This window comes from Lissotriton helveticus, chromosome 2_1 (assembly GCF_964261635.1).
Source record: "Lissotriton helveticus chromosome 2_1, aLisHel1.1, whole genome shotgun sequence".
Classification (NCBI taxonomy): Eukaryota; Metazoa; Chordata; class Amphibia; order Caudata; family Salamandridae; genus Lissotriton; species Lissotriton helveticus.
The window spans coordinates 1,346,399,511-1,346,422,949 of NC_136059.1; the positions used below are offsets into that span (position 1 = coordinate 1,346,399,511).

The following is a 23,439-nucleotide window of genomic DNA, read 5'->3' on the forward strand; positions in this document are numbered from 1 at the left end:
ACCACATCTTTTCGCTGTCAGTGGCTGTCCATTCCGAGACAAAGTGGAGGTGCGAGGCCCAATAGTATTCCAGAATATTGGGGCACGCTAGCCCTCCTCTGTCTCGCGGCAGCTGGAGGATCTTGTGGGAGAACCATGGTCTACGTCCACCCTTTATGAAGCTAATGATATCTCGTTGGAGGCCCTATATCACCTGGTGTTGCGGGATAGGAGTGGGGAGACACTGGAATAAGTACAAGAATTTAGGGAGTATCTGCATTTTTACGGCGTTAAGCCTACCCAGCCAGGAGATAGTTAGGGGTTTCCACCCCCTTAAGTCCTCCAAGACCGTCCTCTTGCATTCCCGCCAATTTACTTGGGTCCATGTGTCCAGGGAGGGGGTCAGTTGAAGCCCTAAGTATCGGATATGATCCATGGCCCATTTTTAAGGGGCGAGCGACTTCAAGACTGGTATCTCCTCTTCCGGTAATCGTGAGGTTTAAAGCCCAAGACTTATCATGTTTAATTTTAAGGCCTGAGGCCTGCTCCAAAGAATGTAGCAGAGTGTGAAGTGCCGGGAGAGATATATGTGGACGCGATAGTGTGAGGATAAGGTCATCTGCAAAGAGTGCTACTTTGTTCTTTCGACCTCCAAGAGTGAGGCCATGTATGTTCGCATTCTGCCTGATCATCTCTGCTAAAGGCTCTATCACGAGGGCAAATAGCAGAGGGGACAGGGGGCAACCCTGCCGCCTACCTCTATGTATGGAAAAGGGCTCTGTAAGCTGCCCATTGACACTAACCCTAGTTTGCGGAGATAGATAAGGGGCCATGATCATTGAAATCATGTTGCAGCCCAGTCTGATCTTGTGCAACACCGCGTGAAGGAAACCCCAGTCCACCCAGTCAAATGCCTTCTCCGCATCAAGCGACAGAAGGCAGGCTGGTATGTTCCAATGGTGTGCTTTCCCCACCAGGTGTGCAATTTTATGCACATTGTCTGCCCCTTGTCTATTGCGAATGAAGCCAACTTGGTCTGGCTCCACAAGGCCAGGCATGTGGGGATCTAGGCGTTTAGCAAGTATTTTGGTGTAGATGTTGAGGTCAGTGTTCAGCAAAGCTATGGGTGATATGATGCACATAACGTGGGATCTTTTCCTGTTTTGGGCATGAGAGCTATTTCTTCCATACCCATGGAGGGCGTCGGCCCTTCCGTGTCCGGAAAAAAATTGTATAATGGCAGGAGATATGTCTAAAGTTGTGCTATGAACATATGTTAAAAGGCCAGTGGTAAGCCGTCTGGGCCTTGCATCTTCCCGAGAGGGAGGTCTTTCAACGCTGACGTCAGCTCCTCTGCAATGACAGGGCCGTCCAGTTGTTTGGAGTAGTGTGTGTGTATTGGGGTCCAGGGGCACTGGTTCAGAACATCATCAATATGGGCTTGGGAGGGCTCATCCGCCGTATAGAGGGCAGCGTAATGGATCCTAAAGGCCTCGCATTTAGCCCGTTCCGTGGTGACCCTCTCTCCATCCGCCAATTGAATGTTCGCTATGTGGGCCTTTGCTGCATGAGCTAACAAGCGCTTCGCCGGCAAACTACCCACTTTGTCCCCCCTCAAAGTATCGTTGTTTTAGGACGAGCAGGGACCGCTCAGCTTTATTGGTGCGCAGGGAGCGAAGTTGACCCCGGAGGTTTGCGAGTCGCCTTCGACATGCAAGTGAAGAATGTTCCTGATCCTAGTTCTCTAGTTTATTAATGTCCTTGGAGAGGCTATCTTCCAGGCGGCAGGCTTCCTGCACCCGTGCAATCAATATAGATGTGATGTAGCCGCGGATTGTAGCCTTGAAAGCATCCCACACCACAGGGAACGGGGTCTCGGGTAGATCATTGCTCGCAAAGTAAGAGTCAATGGCAGTCCGTACGCTTTCCACATTGGCTGGATCCTGCAAGATATGCGGCGGCAGGTGCCACTGCGGGGGGCAGGTGGGGCAAGTGGCCAGGTCCTGCAGGAGAAGCTCAACATGGGCATGGTCAGATAGCGAAATGGCGGACATGGATGTCGCTAAGGTGTCCCTTACAAGAGCGTGGGAGATAAAAAGATAATCAAAACGCGATTACGAGCGGTGGACGTGCGAGTAATATGAGTAATCCCGCACCTCAGGAGAGTGGTATCTCCATGAATCTATCAAGCCAATGTCTGTTATCTGTTTCCAGAAAGGGTAGGATCCCACACCAGGTTAAAATCTCCCCCCAAAATCAAGTAGGGGTCGCCCTGTGGCACATGTTCCCATGGAGCGTTCGGAGGTAGGAGTCCTGCATCCTGAGAGGAACCCCCCGGATGAGGAAATTGTTCCAGCAACTTCGATTTTCCATGTCCTCCTGTTTCAGTTGCAATTCTATGTGTTGGTCTTCCAGGGCAGACAGGCGCTGCCAGAGTTGCTCCTGATCCTCCATGCGGGCATCAGCCATCTTCTCCAGTCTGTCCACTCGTTCGACTAGGTCCATAACTTCCTTCCTGAGCTCCCGGACACAGGAGTGTACCTCGGTGCGTAGAGACCCGATTTCAGTTTTCAACTCAGACATGAAGGAGGCCATGAATGCTTGCATAACTGGCGACGAGTCCCCTCCAGCCTGCGGGGCCACCTCAGCGGGGGCAGACGGGCCCGCCTTGCCACAGAGGTGTCTTTGGAGGTTGGCACCGGAACGTCCTTGCCTCTATTGGTACGCGTCATTGTGGATTCGTGGCCGTCCTGCTAGGCACCAGTCCCCTAAGGTCAGCGAGGGTCCATGAGAAAGCTTGCAGGGCCGCCCAACTACCAAGTGGGCATGCCGCACTTCAGCTGCCCAGTCAACCAACCTCGGATGGGGCTTGCTCTCTAGGGACTGGTGCTTACTGCTCTCCGCCTTACACCTGGGCCAGGGAGTGGGATGCGGTCTAGGTCAATGGTCAAGGCAGCTTGCACTTCTTGGGCGCAGCCATACCCTCCAATAAGCTGGTGCGTGGCAGTCGCAGACTGGGGCCACCCCCTGCCGATGCCAGACGGCGCAGATCGGGGTGGTCGAGGGGTTGCAAGAGAGAGAATGCGTGTGAAGGCCAACAGCACTCTTCCCAACTCAAGTGACGAAGATCCCACAATCAGTAAGGCATGGGGGAAAGTAGGCGTGGTGCTCCTGGGTGAGTCGTGATGGTTGGGCCGCAGAGTTCCAGGCAGTCCCTGTTTGTGTAGCAGGCGCGGACCCTGGGACCGGGGCCTAGCGCAGAGTTGTCGGGTCCAGGACACAGGGCCAGGCCGCAGCTTCCAGTATAGTCGCCGTGGGGAATGCAAGGCCCAGCCCGCCCTTCCGAAATGACTCAAAGCGCTGCTGTGCCCGCTTCAGTGCAAAGATAACACAGGTACTTCGAGGCTACCACAGGAGGGCCGAGTCCCGGGAAATCCGCAGCAATGCCAGGCGTCTGCCTCCGCACCCTCAGCCAGCAGGTCTAAGAGGGCCTAGGTGATTCATCCGTAAAGAGGCCTCCTCCAAACAGGCCCGTATCCACACAGTCCTCCACTATGCAATCCGGTGAAGTGCGGCCCTGTAGGGCTGCGGAAAGCAGCTCCAGGCAAGTCCCACTCAGAGGCAGCTCAGGGAGGTGATCAGACATACAATCAGGGCATGCAGGCGCAGCAGGAGTCACCTCTTCAAGGGGAGCGGTGAACTCTGGAGGGGGTTCGCGCCAAGACCTGGGTGCGGTGTAGTAGGGTAATGTTTATGCTCCCCCCAGCTGGGGTCCCTCCGTTTAGCAGCCTCCTGCACAGCCAGTTGTATGGCAGCACCACCCACCATTGAAGAGCGCTGGGGCCAAAGAGCAGCTCCTCCGGTCACCCGCCCCGGACGAGCTCAGGCTCCGTTAGGCCTGGGCCTGGGTCAAAGATGGCAGATCAAAGGCGCGTCAGAAGACGATCCACTTCCAATCGTCAGCTCCGTCGATGCAGCGATTGCCACTATCAAGCAGCCGTGCCTTTGCCTGGTGTGTGCGGCATCAGCAGGACCCGGGGGGGGGTTTCAGGACTGCGTCCCCCAGCCGCGAGGAAGGGCCAGTCTCGGGAACTCCAAAATGACGGTTGCCGCGATCCAGGTCTGGGGGCCGAGGCAAGACGGCCGCACCACTGCTTCGGTCGCGCCCCAGTTGCAGTCCGCTTCCCTGGGGGTGCCCCTCACAGTCCACCACACATGCGTCCCAAAAAATGGCATTGGTAGAGCCCCAAATTCCGCTTTGATAGCTTAAAAGTGCAGCGAGCGGCCGGAGCTCTCACAGCGTGCGTCTCATGTCATTCGCAGCGAGACGACGCCCCCAGTGGCTACTTTTTTTAATGGTAAATACATGAAAGATTTGAAAAAACATTGCCTGATATTAATATTTGATGATAGGAAGCAATGTTTTTCTTTCATGTTTGGAAAAAGAATTGCGAAGTTTTAATTGAGCGTGTTTTCACTGTCTAGTGTGTGTCACCAGCACAAACATGCTCAGATTAAGGCATCGGAGTGACAGTTAAGATTGAAGGATGTTGTGACTGTTCAACATTCCATCTTACAGAACTACAGTTTTTCTGATCTTAGTAAGGGCACGACTCTATAGCAGGACATACTAAGCGCAATAATTTTATAAGTGAGTAAAAATAGTAACAAAAATTCAGCTTATTTTTCTTCAATGCCACTTAGCAGGTATTCTTGGTGCACCATCGTACAAGTCAGAAAAAAAATATTAAAGTGTAACTTCACTGTACAACCTACTATGGTATTTATGAGATATTATGAGAATCCATATGTCACCTTGCAATGCGGATGTGATTGCTGATATGTATCTTCCTTCAGACCTTTTTTGTTTTTAATTTCCTCTCTCTCTTTTTCTCCATTTTGATCATATAGATCATCAGTTTACTAAATGTCTTCACACCACAGAAATCTCTCGAGGAGTTTCAAGATGTGTAAGTAACGTTCAATAATTGAGCATCATATTTGTTTCATACTGTAAGAAAGTAGCTGATTATTTACTTCTGCAAAATGGGGTGCCAGTGACACTTTGTCTACCAAGTTGGGGAGGGCCAATCTCCTATGACTGAGTTAAAATTCATTGGCTGCCAGTGTACTAAAAATGTGTTTCATAATGCAGAATTTGGAAAACAAATGTATTGCACTGATCACTTCTTTGACAAAATCAAGATATGAAATATAGAGTTGAGCAAAATTTGGAGAACAATTTCATGAACATTGTACTGCTGTTCTGTCAAAGGTTAGGGAGAAGGTGAATTCTGGTGCTTAAAGTCATGCTGAGAGATAATCAATCACAGCGGTAGAGTCAAGGAGCGGGCGAAGACGCTAGGGCCTGGAGTTTCAGGACATCACGGTCCCTCAGGGAGGCCTCAGCGCGTATAAGTTACAGGTACCACTGACCTGTGACGAAGAAGGGTGAGTCAAAAAACTCACCCATTTAGGGTGCTTACAATAGTAGCAACCCAGTACTTTCACATAGGTCCTAAAGAAAGCCCTCCGACTCCTCCTGGGCAACAATACGGGTCTGAAACATGTCAACCTTTTGACCTTCACATGAACTGCACAGTGCTATAGAACAGTAACATTTCTATTGAAGCACCACCATATTTTTAATCTTACCACCACTCTTTCTGAATAAAGTTTGTTTGAGAGGGAGAGAGAAGCAATTTTAGCTCACTTTTGCCTTTTATCACTACACTTTTTGTACCTTATTTCTGGTCACTACTGTACGAACCAGTGGATCAACCTCCAGGTGGAGGAAAGCATTTTATCATAAAAAAAACAAAGATGATGCTTTCAAGTCTCTAGAAGCGGAGAATCAAGATACACTGCTATTACGCCCCTGTACACGAATGAAAGTTTTTATGTTAGTTACCACAACTCACCCTGGTATTACAGGTACTAGTGATTCATTCCCCCCTTGATTTTTGACCTTTGACAGGAAGCTACAGAGAGAGGATCAACTTTTTTTTCGGTCAAAAGGCCATAAAAGCATAATACAGACATAAAAAAATACAATACGAATATTCTTAAAAATAACAGGCACAGGTCATTAAAATACAGACAATCTAAAATTCATCTAATGAAGACTATCACATTAGGATTTAGATATTTTCCGGATGTAAAACCCAATTTATATAAAATGTAATACTGAATAACACAAATTCTGCAAACCCATGGATTGCAGAAATGTTAGCCCTTCCTCATAGAGTCTCAGGTTTAGGTTGCGTAAAATTGAAACAAGGAAAGAGCGTCTCAGCTCCAGGGCCGGACTGACCGTAGTGGGCACCGGGCGTTTCCCCAGTGGGCCGCCAGAGTGAGTGCCGGTTTTGTGCCCCTGGGGGCCGTTTTTGTTACTGGGGGTCGGCAATATCTCCCCCTGTAACAAAATTAGTCGAAACCGACCCTCGCAAACAGCTCGGCTGCACCCCCCTCCCTCCGAACAGTTTGCCAGGACCGGTTTTGGTTCCCAGTCCGGCCCTGCTCAGCTCCGAATATAAAGTGCAAAATAAAATAAAGAGGCTAGAACTCTGTATCATGGTGCCATCATATCCGCAAGGCGGTAGATCCCTTTTCCAGACCCCTGCTGTGGGAAAGGCAAATTTGAAATGCAGCATTCCAAGCCTGAGAGCTGTTAGCCAATATCGATATGTGGGATTTTCAATCCACCCTAAGCACGGCTCAATGCTATGTGTTGTGGGGAGATAATCATATTTGCAATTTTTAAATGTAAACTTATCAGTGGTGGAGAAGGTAACGCTGCCCGTAAACTATAAGGAAGTGCAGAAACTGAAATGGGAAGGTGGTACAAGATAGTGTGCTGTAGTGGGGGTTAATGGGGGATTCTTGTTGTCGGCCAAATGCCTGGGGGAGTCAACGTGTAATTTTTGTTCTTTTATAATGTCCTCCTTCATTAAATGGCATTTCTGATTAATAGGAGCAGTGGTGCAATGCAGGTGTGTAGAGCGATGTTATCCTAAGTCAATGGTGCTTATAGAGACAAGGTTTAGGTCTTTTATTGTCTCTTTTTGCACTTCTTGGTTTCATTTTTGGGGTTGTCTTAGCTCTTTCTGTTAACTGGTTGCTAGACATGATACATTTTTCAGACAGGCATGTTTTTTTAAGTAGATTTGTTGTGGTCCTATTTTCAGCCCTTTGATGAGCAGGGAAGCAGCATTTAGGACTCAATTCAGAGGAGAGAGGGAGGCTGGCAAGAAAGAGGTTAGCACGGTCACGGTGGAAGAAAACTCAGGCTTGGAGGTTTCTTCTGAAATATGCTTTAAAAAGTTTTTTTTTTTTTTTTTAAGCAGTGGGTCCCAGCACCATGCAGTTTACATTCTTTTATAAGTTTGCTTCTAGAAGGAGAGGTTGACACCATGAATGAATCTGAGTATTCCGGTATTCAAGCGATGATGAGATATGAATCTGTAATCTCACATGCCAAGCACTCATCTATGGTTCTAAGTCTGCCCATTTCAGTTTACTATGAAAAGGATTTTTGTTCAGAATTGAATGCTTGTCATTCAGCTCTGTATGATAACTAAGCAGGCCTTGAGCCCATTGAGGTGATTAGCAGATGAAACATTTAGTTAGAGTTGTATTTTACAAGGACATTGATAGTTCTTGAACCTGTAATCAACAAATAGGTTTCCAAAAGGCTTCATTTGGATTAGATGTGATGCTATCATTTCCGTTGTAGATAAAGGTAAAGTTGAAAACAGGGCGCTTGGCTAGACCCAACTATTTCTATTGCAAAGAAGGTGTATCAAGCTGTCATCTCGCGTTACTTTCTGATCTGTTGAGGCATATCCATGCGCTTCTTTCAGACACACGTAGGTCCTCTGCAAGAAGGTGTACCTTTTTGCGCTGCCCCCCTTTTTCTGACAGGATGTTTTGGTATATTTGACTCTGGGCACTGGGAGCTTGCTACGACTCTTGCAATTGCTAGCAGATGTTTAATTTCAGTTGTCTTCCATGAGTCTTTGGTAGGGCCAGAATACAATGACATAGAAATGCATAAGTGGCATAAGAGTCAGGTGGCACACATGGACTGCAGTGTGGCCTTCCACCACCCATGTGTGCTTTTTAAAGCAAAACTTGGGAATTGCAGATACAGGCCTCAACTGATGTTGTCAATCCATGGCAAAGCAAACCATTTAGCTTACTTTAAGTATTACCTCATTAGCCCATTAGTAGTTCCTTAGTGCCTATAAGGTCTGGGTCCATTAGCTTGTCTCTATAGTAAACGAGTTTAAAGGTGCTCTATGCTGCACAAGGCTAAGTCACTCTTTGATCATGTCCTCTTTTAAGAATAAAAGCCACTTTGTTTATGCTGAATTGGGGAAAGACTAGAAATTTAATTAATTGGTCAGCATAGGTTTTGGTAGCTATGGCCTAAAGCTGATTTGTACAAAAATTGGGTATCTCTACCTCAAGCCTTATGAAAGAGGTCCTCAGCCTCCCTTCCCAACAGTGACAGTAATAATGTTGTCCAGCTCTGCTGAAAGGGTTAAGTGACTAGCAGGAAGCAACAGCGGTTCTTTTGGAGTCGATGGCCTGCTGGCAGAGCAAGGCTAACATCCATCAATTGTTATCTAGGAATATCAACTGGAAAAACAGAAGACAGAACACCACAGAGTGACCCTGATGGTTACAGTAGAGGACTGGTGTGAGTGTGCCTTTAAATCTAGCCTTCCCATTAGCCAGGCCAGCTCCAACACTGCAGGACATAACCTGGGATCAGAGCCAGTCTTAGTGGGTTGCTTTCTGGAAATGAGAAGAGGATTCCTATTTTAAAAGTGCTGCCTCTGGAAGGGCTGTGAGAACTCTACACAAAGCTCCTGGGGCCTCATTTATGAGGCCGTGCGTGAGTTTTGCGCTTCCGATGCGTCACTTTTTGTGACGCATCGGCGGCGTAAAACATGCCTCCTGATGCGCACTATTTACAAAGTGACGCATCTAAGCAGATGCGTCACTTTGCAAACCCCTGCGCTACATTATACCTGCGTCAGGTATAATGTATGCAGAGGGGGCGTTCAACCGCAAAAAGCCTCGTAATAGTGACGCAGTGAAATCTATGAGATTTCACTGCGTCACTTTTAGGATGCTGTTGCGTCAAAATCTTGCGCCTGCCTCACAGCAGGCGTAAGACTGACGCAAGCCCTTTCACATGGGGCTTTCCCCATGTGAAAGGAAGCATTGCTGGAGTTGCATCACTTTTGTGACACACTCCTACAATGCGTCACTTTTGCGCTTACAGATACGTCAGAAATACTGACGTATCTGTAACTCCTTGCGCCATGATGCGTCATATTATAAATATGACGAATCGATCATGACGCAAGGAGTGCGCACTGAGAAGTGACGCATCGCTGCTTTCACGCAGAGATGCGTCATTTCTCATAAATGAGGCCCCTGGAGTTCTGTCATTTTAGAAGATTCTCAAAATAAAGTTTTCTTGGATTACAATTGAGTTATTGTAAGTGCTGCAAAAGAGAGTTGAACCTAAGTGCAGGAAGCATCTTAGGATACTCTTATTACTAATAAATTATCATTAGCCATAGTCCACTTTAAGAAAGGTTCTATGCTTGTAGCAGAAAGTAAGAGGAAGGAACAGCATCCTTTGTCAGACTGTGCATGAGACTAAGGCAAAACCTGCTTCCCCTTTGTAAGTAAACATTTAAGTGCTTCTCAAAGGTCAGAACAGGTCTCCTGTGATCTCATGAACATAAAGGATGAGAAGGGTATCTTTACAGAAAAAGTAACAGACGAATGATGTTACTAAAGAGCATAAAGAACAAGGACATCTTTACAGAAATACAAGCAGACCAGCAAATAAATGTGACCTGTGCTGGAGCTCTAGATGAAGAAAGTGCATGAGCCTGGCTCTAGTTGCTATTTTTTCCCTGCTATCAGGAAGCTGTTCCCTTTAGTTTGGGGACTTGGGAAGTGAAAAGAAGATATTTTGCAACCATAGAAGTCTGGGGGCATTTTAATGTAGCATTTGGTATGGTACCTGACCCAGCCCCAGCCAACACTTCTTATGGGGGGCAGGGAGCAAAACACAGTTTGCACATAACAGTTTTATTTTTGATACAAGATTGCCATCCAGTGGCCAATTTTGGTAATTCAAATATTCTAGGTTTGACCTTTATTCCTGCGTTGTCAGTGTGGGCATTTTTGAAAATGTCGTTGAAAAATGTAGGTCTTCTGATCCCCTTGTTCAATTTTTGTTCTCTGCGTTTTATTCTACTTCTTTAATCTTTGTCATTTGACTAAACTGGCTTGATTTGGTTATATTGATTGGTTACTTGACTTAACTGTTGTTTAGATTCTGCACACTTTATCTATACTTCCCTTTATATGCTTAACTTGAGGATGTGTTGATAGATTATATTGTGGAAATCAATGTTACCGGTCAACATTATTTACCTCAGTATTGTGAAATACAACTGTATGGGGTATTAATTTCCTTCACAGAACAGAGTGTAATTCCGCATTCTAGAGGTGGGCTTTCAGTAGAGGAGTATGCCACTATGGAAGAGTTGTGAGTTTGTAGTGGGTGAGGTAGGAAGACTCTACTAAGTTTCTTATGTATTTCCTTGTTTGGTAAGGGTGCCCAATGCTGAAAAAGGTTGCTTGTGCAAAGTAGCTAGCAATAGCTAGAGCTGTTAGATGTTTTTCCTAGTAAGTTAAATGCTCATTTGAGCTTTCAGATAATTATAACCTGACATGTGGTTCTGCTGTCTGAGTCCATAGCCTATGAACTAGCTTTGTTGCCTGAAAATGACATTTTGTACGCCAAGTGTGTTTTTCTGCAATACGTAAATGATACCTGGGTGATGTCTAACATCCTAGCAACCACCCTGTTCCAAAATAGATACATAAAATAATACACCATGTCTCGTGTGATGTCATCAACATCCCCTAGCTTATAACCAATACCAGTTTCCATTATGTAGCTTATACCCTTTCAACCCATTTGAAGTATAGCTTGAAATAGATAGCATGCAAGTGATGCTGGCTAAAATGATGGTTTGAGTGGTGGTGTCATCCATGTGTTTGTAGGTTTTTCATTTTTATACTCACCCTTTATATCCTGGTACTTGAAGTTGTGTCTTTTGCATTCCAAATACTGAACTGCAAATCTTAGAAAGCAAAGAAAGGAGCACTTCTTTTTCAATTTCACTGTTATTTCAGATGACACATTTGTGATCAATTGCGGAAAAATTACTGGTATCTGCAGTGTGCAATTAAGGTTAACGGATATTTTAGAAAATATATGGCTGTTGTTTCTAGGTTATTGGCACTTTGAATGTCTTTGCAGTTTGATTTAATAATCTTGTCTTAGGCAATTTTTGTAATCAGCACCATAAGACTATATGGAAGCATTTGCTCTTTTATCGCTTATGTGCACAAGGATTCATAATGGATAAAATGTTTGCACATTGACACTTTATTGCTATTTGCACGATGTCATACAATGTCCATAGTTCTTATTGTACATCCCTAGAAACCCGACTATAATATGTTATTTGATTTATGAATTTTTAACAACTGTGATAAAAGAAGTGCTATCATGGTATCAATGTTCTAGTGCGGCATGTAACCATAGAAACAACCTTCCTTTTATGAGAGTACAGTTGTATATCAGTTTGTGAATAAGGGATTTGTTTTTATTCATGATTTTATTGTTTTTAAGTTGCAATGATTTTTGATAATCAAGCAATCAAGAATTACATTACACTTTTCAATATACTGCAGGAGGCTTGGGGCTTTTTTTAACTGAAAGAGAGCGCATCTGAAGCTCAAATGCGAAGAAGTTAAGAGCAAAAACAAAGGCAAACAAAATTGACAAATTATGCAAACCGAAAGGGGCCCGAAGAAGAGTCCTTAGACGGAGCTCACAGACTTGAAACAAAGGGCAAATGAGAGACTTGGGTGACAGACATTTTAAAGTGGGTGTAAATGGCGAGGATCTAGGAGATGAGAGTGTCAGAACGATGAAGAGACTGTCAATAGTAGCATAAAGTGTGATAATGAGTTTTGGGAAGACCTGAAAGAAGTAGAGGTAATGCATTGAAAGGAGATATGTTAAGGGATTAGCAGGAAAAATAACACCAACATATTTGGTGGGGAACAAAGACTGATAATGGCACATGGTCAGCGACTAGCTGCCGCCCCCCCCCCAATCCGGCACCCAACACCAAGGAACGTGGACACGAGACGTGTTTACTCTTTGGAAGGCGGGCGCTAGTCGCCCGGCCGTATTTATTAAAGTATGAAATTAAAAAAGGGTTTTAATTGCATAATCAACAATGAAATACAAAAATCAGCAGGACATTCAGTTATACAATCGTTATCAACAAGTTTGAGAGCCTGACCTTAACAAAACTCTAATACAAATTGTTCCTAGCTTAACTAAACATCCTATCTTGATTTTTGTACATTTCTGGCCATATGGCAGGGTCACTACCGGTGTCAGGTCCTACAAGCTGCGCCTTCCCCTTAGAAGTGCGCATGCGCAGTGTTACCCCGGGAATTGCCCGGTCTACGCCCCAAACTCCATTTACCCACTAAAGGAGGGCCCTTACTCTGCGCCGGTGGCGTCATGAGTCCACGCGCGCGGGGTGGCTACCAGCCTAAGGAAAGCGTGAACTACTCCTACCCGCGCTCCTTTGCATATTACCTTGCCCCTGGAGTACTGGGAGTGGCCCGCAGGCTCCTCCCCCTGGGCGGGAACCTCCATAGGATGATGCCCGCCCCCTCAGACCTCAAATATGTGCTCACCGATAATGACCTTACCGCATGCCCCATACCTAATAAATACGACGACCTATGGAAAAAAGTCTAAAGGACAACTACACTGGCTAATAAATAACAGTATCCACGCATAGCTAAAGGGGAAAAAAGGCCTAACGACACATGGCATAAATTACAACTCGGTTCACGCATGTTGCCCATAATCACAATAACTACGTATATCTACAAAGGGAAAAAAGGCCTAAAGACACATAACTTCAAATCTAGTTCACTTCACATTTCATTTTTCTATAGAGGGAAAAAAGTCCTGACAACAGATCACAAAATACCACAACAACCTACTCTCTCCCGCGGTCTATACCTATGAAACTTACCATTAGACCGGACATAACGCTGCTTAAACTTTGTACCAAGGGATGGTGGGTGGGAAACAAAGAAGCCCCGAACGCGGGGCACAACGTTCCGTGAGGGAGCGTCCAGGGACAAGGGAGTCTCCTGGGCGCTCCCTACCTCTTATTCCCGAGGGGCCGGGTGGCCCCTCCTCACGCCCGCCCCCCCCGACCCGGAACCAGTCCATTGATTCCGGGTCAGGAGGGGCGCCGGCCAATCGGCGGTGGGCCGCGCCCCCAGGGCACGCCCCCACCGTCGAAGGACCCGAGGGGAGAGGGGGTGAGGCGGTCGCCGCGCCGCCATGCGTGCGGGGGGGCCGAGGGCCCCCCCTTTTCACATGGTCAGCGACTAGCTGCCGCCCCCCCCCCAATCCGGCACCCAACACCAAGGAACGTGGACACGAGACGTGTTTACTCTTTGGAAGGCGGGCGCTAGTCGCCCGGCCGTATTTATTAAAGTATGAAATTAAAAAAGGGTTTTAATTGCATAATCAACAATGAAATACAAAAATCAGCAGGACATTCAGTTATACAATCGTTATCAACAAGTTTGAGAGCCTGACCTTAACAAAACTCTAATACAAATTGTTCCTAGCTTAACTAAACATCCTATCTTGATTTTTGTACATTTCTGGCCATATGGCAGGGTCACTACCGGTGTCAGGTCCTACAAGCTGCGCCTTCCCCTTAGAAGTGCGCATGCGCAGTGTTACCCCGGGAATTGCCCGGTCTACGCCCCAAACTCCATTTACCCACTAAAGGAGGGCCCTTACTCTGCGCCGGTGGCGTCATGAGTCCACGCGCGCGGGGTGGCTACCAGCCTAAGGAAAGCGTGAACTACTCCTACCCGCGCTCCTTTGCATATTACCTTGCCCCTGGAGTACTGGGAGTGGCCCGCAGGCTCCTCCCCCTGGGCGGGAACCTCCATAGGATGATGCCCGCCCCCTCAGACCTCAAATATGTGCTCACCGATAATGACCTTACCGCCACAGGCCAGTATTGTTAACCGACGATCTGGCCTCCCCCTCTAGCCCCTATCTAAGGACACATCCTCCTACCCCAGCCCTCCAGCCAAGCCCAGATATTGTCAGCCCATAGGACATTACCCTCTTCTGTCAGATGAACCCCGTCTTTCAAATAATACTTTTGACCCCAGATGCACCCATGAGGTATTGACTGTAACACGGGGGTTCGGAACAACCTATCCAGCCGTGTGTTGATCCTCTTTACCGAGTGATTCAACGCCCTGACTGAATCGCCCCCCCGCCACTGAAGTCGAGGTATTAGTTGTGACCATACTAGTGTGCACCCGGGGCAGGTCCTAGCTATCCAACCCGCTGTTGAGATAATCTCCTCAATCAAGGTGCGCCTGCCCAGTGTTGCCAAATCGTTCTCCCCAAGGTGAAGTATCACCACTGACGGTGGAGCCCGCTGGCGTGCTAACAGCCCTTGGAAGAATCCCCTAAACTCGTGAAGACACAACCCTCCTCTACCAAAGAACGTGATATTCAACCCTAGTTGTGCCGCCCTTTCCTTCTTGTCACCTGACAGGAAAACACATTCCGCTCGCTTAACATATGAATGTCCAACAATCCAGACATTGTTCTTTGTTGTTTCCTGGTCGCCGCTCCGTGCCGATGAATATTGGCGGTGCCCGACGACAAATTCCTCCCCTGCGTAACAGGTCTGAGAAACTGTAAGAGAGCGGAAAAGAGACCAAGCGTGAGTGACAGGTAATCATAGCATGTCAATCCGAACATAACGTTTATAGCAGTCTGACGACCACCTCCCAATTGTCTTCACTCTTTCCACTGGGAGGCCCCCCGCCACCGCCTCAGTTGCTGCCCCAATCCTGAAAGAATGAGATCCAAAATCTCTAGGATCAAGACCCGCTTTTGTAACCCCAATTTCGAACACTCTCCTGAATTGATACCTGGTCAAGGGGCTCCCGTCGGCGTGACAGAGCAACGCCCTGCCTACTGAACCGACCAATAATCCCAAGAGTGATTCCACGTGCCTCACCGGGCAGCACGGGTTGGCGGGGGCCCGTTGCAGAACTATGGTGTGACCCCTAGCTTCTTGATCGGTCTTTGATTTCTGGATAATCACCCACATGGTGTCACCCCTTATCGTCACCCCAGCCTTCTGCAAGCCGCCTAGTATGTCAGCCTTAGATCCTGCCACAAGTTCACTAATTCTCAGTGCCCCATAAAATGCCAGGGAGAATGCCGCCCTAAAAAGAAGCACTTCCCACTCTGAGTTACACACCATCTCCAGCTTGCCCAGTAAGGCTGTTAGCCGGGCCAACCCCATGGGCTTCCTTTTATCCTTCTGGTGTCCTTGAATACGGCGCCATCCCCTTAAAGCCTTGCGTATCATAAAGGTATTGGTGGGATCCCGAAAGCCCCTAGCTTGAGCAAAGAATGACACTGCTGCCCTATGTCTGGTTGCCGCTGCTACCGAGCGCCCCTCTTTGTGCATCCATTCTAAATATGCTGCAAACCCATCCTCCTTCGCCCAAAGCACTTCCCACTTAGGCCCCAAAAAGGAACAATAAGACAGAAACGCCCCTTCGTAAGCCGTCTTGGTCCTGGGGGCTAGGCTAGCGACCACGAGGTCTTGTAATCTGGGGCACCAATCTGCCAAAGTGCTGCTGGGAAGTGTGCTGGCGAGGGGTCTGCTGTGGGGAGATGCTCCCTGAAAACCTGCATTTTGAAGCGAGAAAGGGCGTCAGCAGCATTGTTTAAAACACCAGGGACATGTTTGGCTCTAAAAGTGGCATTCAGTTTAAGGCAACGCAGAACAATTTCTTTGATCAGACGAAGTATGAAAGGACACCGCGCCCCCTGCTGATTGATACATTCCACCACTGTCATGTTATCTGACCAAAACACCACTGATTGGTTACATAGGTGTTCGGGCCAAACCATCAGTGCCACCCATATTGGAAAAAGTTCCAAGAAGCCAATGTTGCCGAGCAAACCCCATGTGTTCCATTCCTCTGGCCATTGTTGAGCGACCCACCTATTCCCTAGGATGGCACCAAAGCCCACACTACCGGCCGCATCGGTCCATAGTCCTAACTCCGCTGATGTAGTGAGCGGGCCGGGCCAGACCACCCTACCGTTAAAATCCTCCAGGAATGCCATCCAAATAAGCATATCCTGGCGAATTTCAGCCGATAGGCGCGTGCGGTGGTGCTTTTCCCTCAGCCCCTGCATCGCGTGCGCGATGGAGCGAGAGAAGGGGCGAGCCATTGGGATGATTCTTAGTGCGAAATTCAGTTGCCCTACCACCTCCTGTAACTGCTGCAAAGTGACCTTCTCCTTCCGGAGGCATAACTGTAGCGACGTTTTGAATTTGCGCACCTTGTCCTTAGGTAGTCTAAAACATTTCTCAAATGAGTCAATCTCAATGCCCAGAAATTCCAAGCAGGTGGTCGGGCCCACTGTCTTCCCAGGCGCAAGCGGGACCCCAAAAGCCCGCATGAGCACGCAAAATTCCTGCAATGCTAGTGCGCACTCCTGAGAACCCGCTGTACCGAGAAAGAGGAAATCATCTAAGTAATGCATGACCCTTTGATGGCCTGTCACCTGTCTCATGGCCCATTCAAGAAATGAACTAAACATCTCAAAGTAGGCGCAAGAAATAGAACAACCCATAGGCATGCATTTGTCCATGTAAAACCTATCCCTAAAGGTGAAACCTAAAAGATGTTGGTCTGCCGGGTGGACTGGGAGGAGGCGGAAGGCGGACTCTATGTCTGATTTCGCCATCAGCGCCCCGGGCCCAGTGGCCTGTAATAAGGTCACAGCCTGATCAAAAGAGGCGTACTTAACACTACAGATACCTTCGTCAATGGCATCATTCAGGGAGGCCCCCTTTGGCGCTGATAGGTTATGAATCAATCTGAATTGCCCCGTCTCTTTCTTGGGGACAACTCCCAGTGGGGAACACACAAAATTGTGTACTGGCACTGTAGAAAAAGGGCCAGATATCCTACCTAAGGAAAGCTCCTTGTCAATTTTGGCGGCCACAACAGCTGGATTGTGTGTGACTGATAATTGATTCCTACAGTGCGCACTGCCTGTGTATCCCCCGGCCGGGATCCTAAAACCTTTGGAAAAACCTTCCTGAAGTAGGGTGGCCGCTTTGTGGTCAGGGTATCTGTTCAAGAATGGAATCATTGCCACCACATCCACTGGAGTGGGGGGGCGTGCCGTGTCTGACTTATAGTGGCCTTCCCCTACCCCTCTGTCCCGTGTTACCTTGCTTGGACCTACAGGTAGATTCTGGGTGAGAGGGGTGCCCACAGGAGGCACATGCATGCCTAAACTTACACGCGGCCCTTGTGCAGGTACGCTTATTAAAATCCCAGCACATCCCTTTCTTTTCTGGCCCACCTGCCCTAAATTTCCCAGGCACTTCACTCGTTTGGGGGGGCCGAAAGGGCTGCTGTGGTCTAGTGAACACCCTGCCCGCACCGAACTGAGGGGGAGGTGCAGTGTCAGAGAACTGTTTGTGCCAGGCCATGGAGTCTACCGTGTCCCATGGTAATGCTCTATTGAATTCCAACGCCTTCCTAAAATTCACATCATAACCCTTCCATGCTTCCCCAGAATACTGTTGACTCCACCCCACAATCCTGCTCGAATAGCAGGCCAATGCAGCCTGCAGATCTGGAGGACGCTCAGCCTTAACTGCAGTGAAAACGGCCCATGCTTGCATCCAATTATTGAGATTTTCCTCAACCCTGAATCTAGTACACTGCGCCCTCCATTCACTCGGGAGCATCCACTCTTTCAGTGCTTTTGCTTGCTCCATTTCCCTATTATCCAACAATAAAGAATAAATGTACACGTATTTATCAGCCCAAATCATTTCTTTGACAGCTAAAGACACATGTTGAGCTAGATTTTCGCTCCTGGAAGGTACTACGCCGTCCCCCAAGAGCGGCAATGCCACTTCCTTACCAAGTGCGGGCACCGGGGGCGGCTGCCCTTGTACTCCGTCCAGCTGGGGAACACTTGAACCTGCAAGGGGAGAAGAAATTGGCAATGCAACACTGTCGGCGATCGGTGCCGCTCTGATTTTTTCCATGAACCTTGCCGCCTCTGCCGCATAGTCTGCTGAATTCGGGAAGGCTCCTCCTTTTTGGAGCCATGGCATCATGGCTGTCAAGTGAGATAAGAATTCGGGTGGCATTGAATCTACGTTACCCCCCGGGACAACAGGTACAACTGGGGTTATGCCCATTGGTCCTGGCACCGCTGGCAGAGCGGGTATCGGGTGTGGCCCGCCTGTACCCGGGATTGTGGGCACCGGTGCGGAAGCAGCCCCAGCGTCTACTGGTTGACCTGTCGGCACCGGCACCACAGGGGCAATGGGTGTAGGCACCTGCGGGGGTGGGACCACCGCGGGCGGTGCGGCGGGTAACGCATCCCCTGGGACTGGGGTAGGTACCGCCTCCTTGGGTCTTTTGGACCTAGGTTTCCCTTGTGGGGTGACAAATTCACCTCTTGGCACTGGTGCCACCCTCTTGCGGACTGGTCTCCCGGACGGGCCTGGTGCCTCGCCATCTCTATCCTCCAACCGGGCTTCCCGCTCCTTAATTTGTCCTAGCTGTTGTTTAATGTCGCTCATCTCCCGCATCATAGCCCGCATCATAGCCTCCATGTTGGACCCCCTTTTTCCACCCCTTGGACCTGGCATGATGCTTAACCTCACAAACAAAAAACACCCGCTGCCTACTTAGTTCCCAACAGGTCAACTGTGTGTACCTTTCAGATGGAGGGTCACCAGGGGGCTTTCAGCACCATGCAACGGCGACCGCAACACTAGCGGCTTGTCCGCTTATGTAAGGGGTGAGTAAACCTAATGTAGACCCACCCGGCGGCCACCAGGAGCGATGAGTGCCGGCCCCCCGTACCCCTCTTACCGATCAGTCCTGCGCACTTGCTGGCGATCTCCCTCTGTAACGACGCCCCACACCAGGGTGCTGTCTGGCCTGACGACCTGACGCTTCTCCAGATGAGGATCTGCTCAACAACAGTGACGTAAGATGCCTGAAATAGAAAATTTATGAATACCGTGTGATCACAGCAGGATCAATTATCAGGACAGACCAAATTTAACCACCGCGAGATGAAATGAATGAAAGGCTTGGACCCCTGAGCGATGTGGGCCTCCCCCACGACCAGAATTGTGGCTCCTGGAATTATGTCTGCTAGTAATAACTTAACATTCGTCCCACGCCTGAAAAAAGGGGGGGGCTGGAAGTCGGTTGGATGTAATGCAGTTTCAGATTAGTACGTGAAAAAACACTCCTAAACACCATTCACTGACTTATACTTGTTTCCAAAACCACCGAACAAGAACAGTCCTAATTATGAGTTTGATATGCTAGACAAGGCATAATTCTGACACAACAGTGAACTCACTTCTTAACCACAACTGCGCCCTTTGTTAGCAGTCATAAATAGCAATCCCCTTTCAGCCCAACTTCAGCTCGTGTTACACCATCAGTACATATCCCTTAGAAACACATTGTTTATGTAGAAAACACACAGCTTATCCAGAGTCCCAACCCACAGCTTCAGCGGTCGATTCTGCACTTAACCCGACCAAAACAATATTTATATAATCGTCCCTTTGGTCTCCCCTCCGCTCGCAGCCCTAGCTGGCCCTGCCTCGTTTCGTTTAATAAAATTAACGTGCTTAGCTGTGATCCCGCCAAAATACTAGCCAGCGACGATCCAATCTGCTGAAATCTGAGGAGCGGGGAAGACGGGGGCTCCGTATGGGGCAGAACCAGCAGTTAACCAGAGCGGGCAAAGAAACTGTGAGGTGCGCGGAAGGCGGGATCTCGGCCTGCCGGTTACGTACGGAGCACACAAGCAATTAATTCAATGCGGGCCGGGCAGCGGGAAAGAAAGAGATGGCCTGATGCTACTGATTTATTTCTGGGGATCGGCTCCCGAGCAGCCAACACGGGAAGCAGGTCCCTCGTCGACCAGGTCTCCCGATGTGCCGCCCGCCCCCCGCCCCAATACCTCGCACAGCTCCGCACACTGTCTCCCGTGACCTGTGACCGGCTCCCCCCCGTCGCACGGAGTTCCTTCGCGACGTCCTCCCTGTGCTCGCCAAAATCTTCCGTAGCCCTGTTGCAGTCCGGAATTAACAGCGGGAAAACGCACTCCACAACACTCCTGGTGGCTCCCGCGGGTCGAAACTGGAAGAAAAAAGGGTACAGTAGATTAAAAAACAAAGAAGCCCCGAACGCGGGGCACAACGTTCCGTGAGGGAGCGTCCAGGGACAAGGGAGTCTCCTGGGCGCTCCCTACCTCTTATTCCCGAGGGGCCGGGTGGCCCCTCCTCACGCCCGCCCCCCCCGACCCGGAACCAGTCCATTGATTCCGGGTCAGGAGGGGCGCCGGCCAATCGGCGGTGGGCCGCGCCCCCAGGGCACGCCCCCACCGTCGAAGGACCCGAGGGGAGAGGGGGTGAGGCGGTCGCCGCGCCGCCATGCGTGCGGGGGGGCCGAGGGCCCCCCCTTTTCATGTTTAGCAAAATTTCCTTTTCTGCATGGCCGGCTCCGATTAATTGTCTTTTTATGGGCCCAATTTTTTGCTGGTAGTACGACTGCAAGCATTGTGACACTGTTATTCAGTGCCACAGTGTGTGTGCTTTGACCCTAAAATGGTGATGCAAAATGGATTTCACCTCATTGACCTCAGAGACCACAGTGGATGGTGCAGAAAATGCACCCCTGTCATAGGAATGAAGGTAGTGCCTACTGTGTCTGCAATAGGGGTGAGTGTAACTGGCTCACTTGTGTAATTACTACAAGGCATGGACATTAGTGCCCAGTATCCAGCATCCACTCGCTCTCTCTTAGTTTGCTGTTCCTGTGCTCCTGAAGTAGAATGTTTGCCCCAAATTACTCTAAATTACTCCAGCTGGAGTAATCACGGAATGTTGGTAATTTTGCATTGCAAGTGTAAAGTCTAATTACTGAAGAGACTCCGATTACTCAGGCATTATACATATGTCTCCCTGATATAATGAGTATACATTACCCACATGACAACAATATATGTCTAACAGGGACATCACTGGGCCCTGGCAGGTCTTTAGTTCAAAAGCACTGCTAAAGGGAATGTTGTATAGCCTAAAGGTAGAGTGCCTAATATATGAAAATGTGGTGCACTCTATAGCTAAACTGTGTGCCTTCACAGTGACTGAAGGACTAAAAGCTATTTCAGTGTGGATGCCCCCCCTTTTTCCCCATAGTACAGGCCTATGTGTGTTTAAAAACAGTTATGCCACTCATCAAACCTCCAAAGTTGGAATACACATCCTTGGCTGGGAGGCGCAATGACCCGACCCAAAAGACAGTGGCCTGTCTCAGAGCCAATAAGGAGGGGTGGGGTGGGGACACTACCTGTTGATTACTCAGGAGGAATAAGCTTTATGGGGTGGAAAATAATGTTGGCAGAAGTGCTAGGTCTGTATAACCCAAGCACTTCCGCAAGTAAATTGTGCAAGCAAGGAAGGGCTACTCCTATTCATTCTCAGACACTTCTAGACAGTCCAGCTTCGGTCACAGTGGAGGACAAAATCAATTCGGACCTTGCCTTGCAGGAATAGGGCAGTGGATATAAGCTGAAGACAGGCCTCCCTGGTCACAGAAGGGTTCTGCCATATTGAAACAGGCCCTGCTGTGTAATTTGACTGCAAGACAAGGAGGAATTGTGGCAAATGTAGGTGGGAGACTGCAAGAAAAGTATTAGTATTGGGCTGAAGAATGTCTCCAATCACTGGCTAGTGCACAAGATACATCTGGCACCTCAATGATCCCCATAGAAGAACATTCCTGTATCTGTGAAGAGTGCACCTGAAAGAGAAGACTCTCATTAATAAGACTCTTGACTCCTACTGGAAGAATAGGTCTCACTAAAGGGCTGCTTGCTCCTGCAGGCACTCATGGACTGGGACTACTCTTTAACCCCTTCGCTGCAGGGTGTTTTCCCCCCCCTGTGCGGGAGGGGGGGGGGGGAAGGGCCGCGCGCAGTGCCCCATGCTGGTGACGAGCTGAGCTCGTCATGAGGCAAAGCTGAGCTGCCCTCATGACGAGCTGAGCTCGTCACGGCCGCACCCGTTTTTAGAACGTTCAGCACAGCGGGGAAATTAGCCCCGCGTGCGAACGTTCCAACGGCCGTGACGAGCTCAGCTCATCATGAGTGGAGCTCAGCTGTACTCCATCACGAGCTGAGCTCGTCAAGAGCATGGATGAGGTTAAGGGTCAAGTAGTTGGCTTTTGTTTGCCTGCTTCAACGAAACAAACAATAGAAGGGCTTCTGATTCCAAGGGGTCCCAGATGACCAGAGAACAGTGGTCCCTGCCGCAAAGATGCCTGGAGAGCGACCTGGTGCCTACAAGCCTGCTGTGGAATAGCTAAGGGGTACAGGATTGACCACAAACAACATTCTCAATAGTTGAAGAATAGCAGAACTTAATCTTTTTTCTACCTCTTAACCAGAACAGAACAAGGTGCAGAGGCTTGTCCAGACAGGCTGAACCCTAAGCGGTTAATAAATCTAGGTTCATCCTGCTCAGAGCATTTTGCTACTCTGAAAACGGCTTTGGTGGTACCTCACAGTAATGGAATCCAGCCTCGTGGAGCCCTGACGGGTACAATTTCCATCTTTGCCCAGCTGAAGGATTTAGACTTACAAGAAAGGGACTAAGTCTAAATGTGAAATTTTCAACCAGGCTGAGGCAGCAAATCTGTCTGACTGATGAAGCACCATCAGCGTCCACTGGATTTGGCTTTGTCCTGCTGGAAGCTGTTGCCACCCAAACCAGAAGCTTCAGCAGGAGTTGAATAATGACATTTTGAATTTTGAGGGACATTTGACTTGCAAAGTCTTGGATCTTGCCCCACTTGAATATTTTGCCTTCCATATCAGAGACCAAGTCCCAAGGGAAAAGCTTTGACTAGGACAACCCACTTAGTGTTCTTGACCTCTGTTCCATTGCGGCCAGCCTCTAATTGTGCCTAGGACCCAGTGACCCACTCACTTGTTTTCGATGGTGCTGAGGTTTATCTAGGTTCTAGTTGCCATGGGTGGAGTATAGATTCTCTCAGAACAGTGTTTTGCCCTACTAAGATTGTGTTTACTAACATGGTCAGAGTCCCTCCCAAATTCAAAACCAAATTTCAGACAATGTGCATCACCAAATGTTTGATAGGGTGCAAAGGAGTTTCTAG

The 23,439-nt window shown here is 48.6% G+C and overlaps 1 protein-coding gene across 3 annotated transcripts in view; it reads left to right on the forward strand.

Moving 5' to 3' along the window:
- Nucleotides 1–23,439, forward strand: part of MAPK10 (mitogen-activated protein kinase 10) — a 561,938-nt gene that overhangs the window by 215,632 nt on the left and 322,867 nt on the right. For all 3 annotated transcript variants that reach the window (XM_078677508.1, XM_078677509.1, XM_078677510.1), the window contains exon 4: nucleotides 4,891–4,949. In XM_078677508.1, the coding sequence (XP_078533634.1) occupies nucleotides 4,891–4,949 (59 nt within the window). The remainder of the gene's footprint in view (nucleotides 1–4,890; nucleotides 4,950–23,439) is intronic.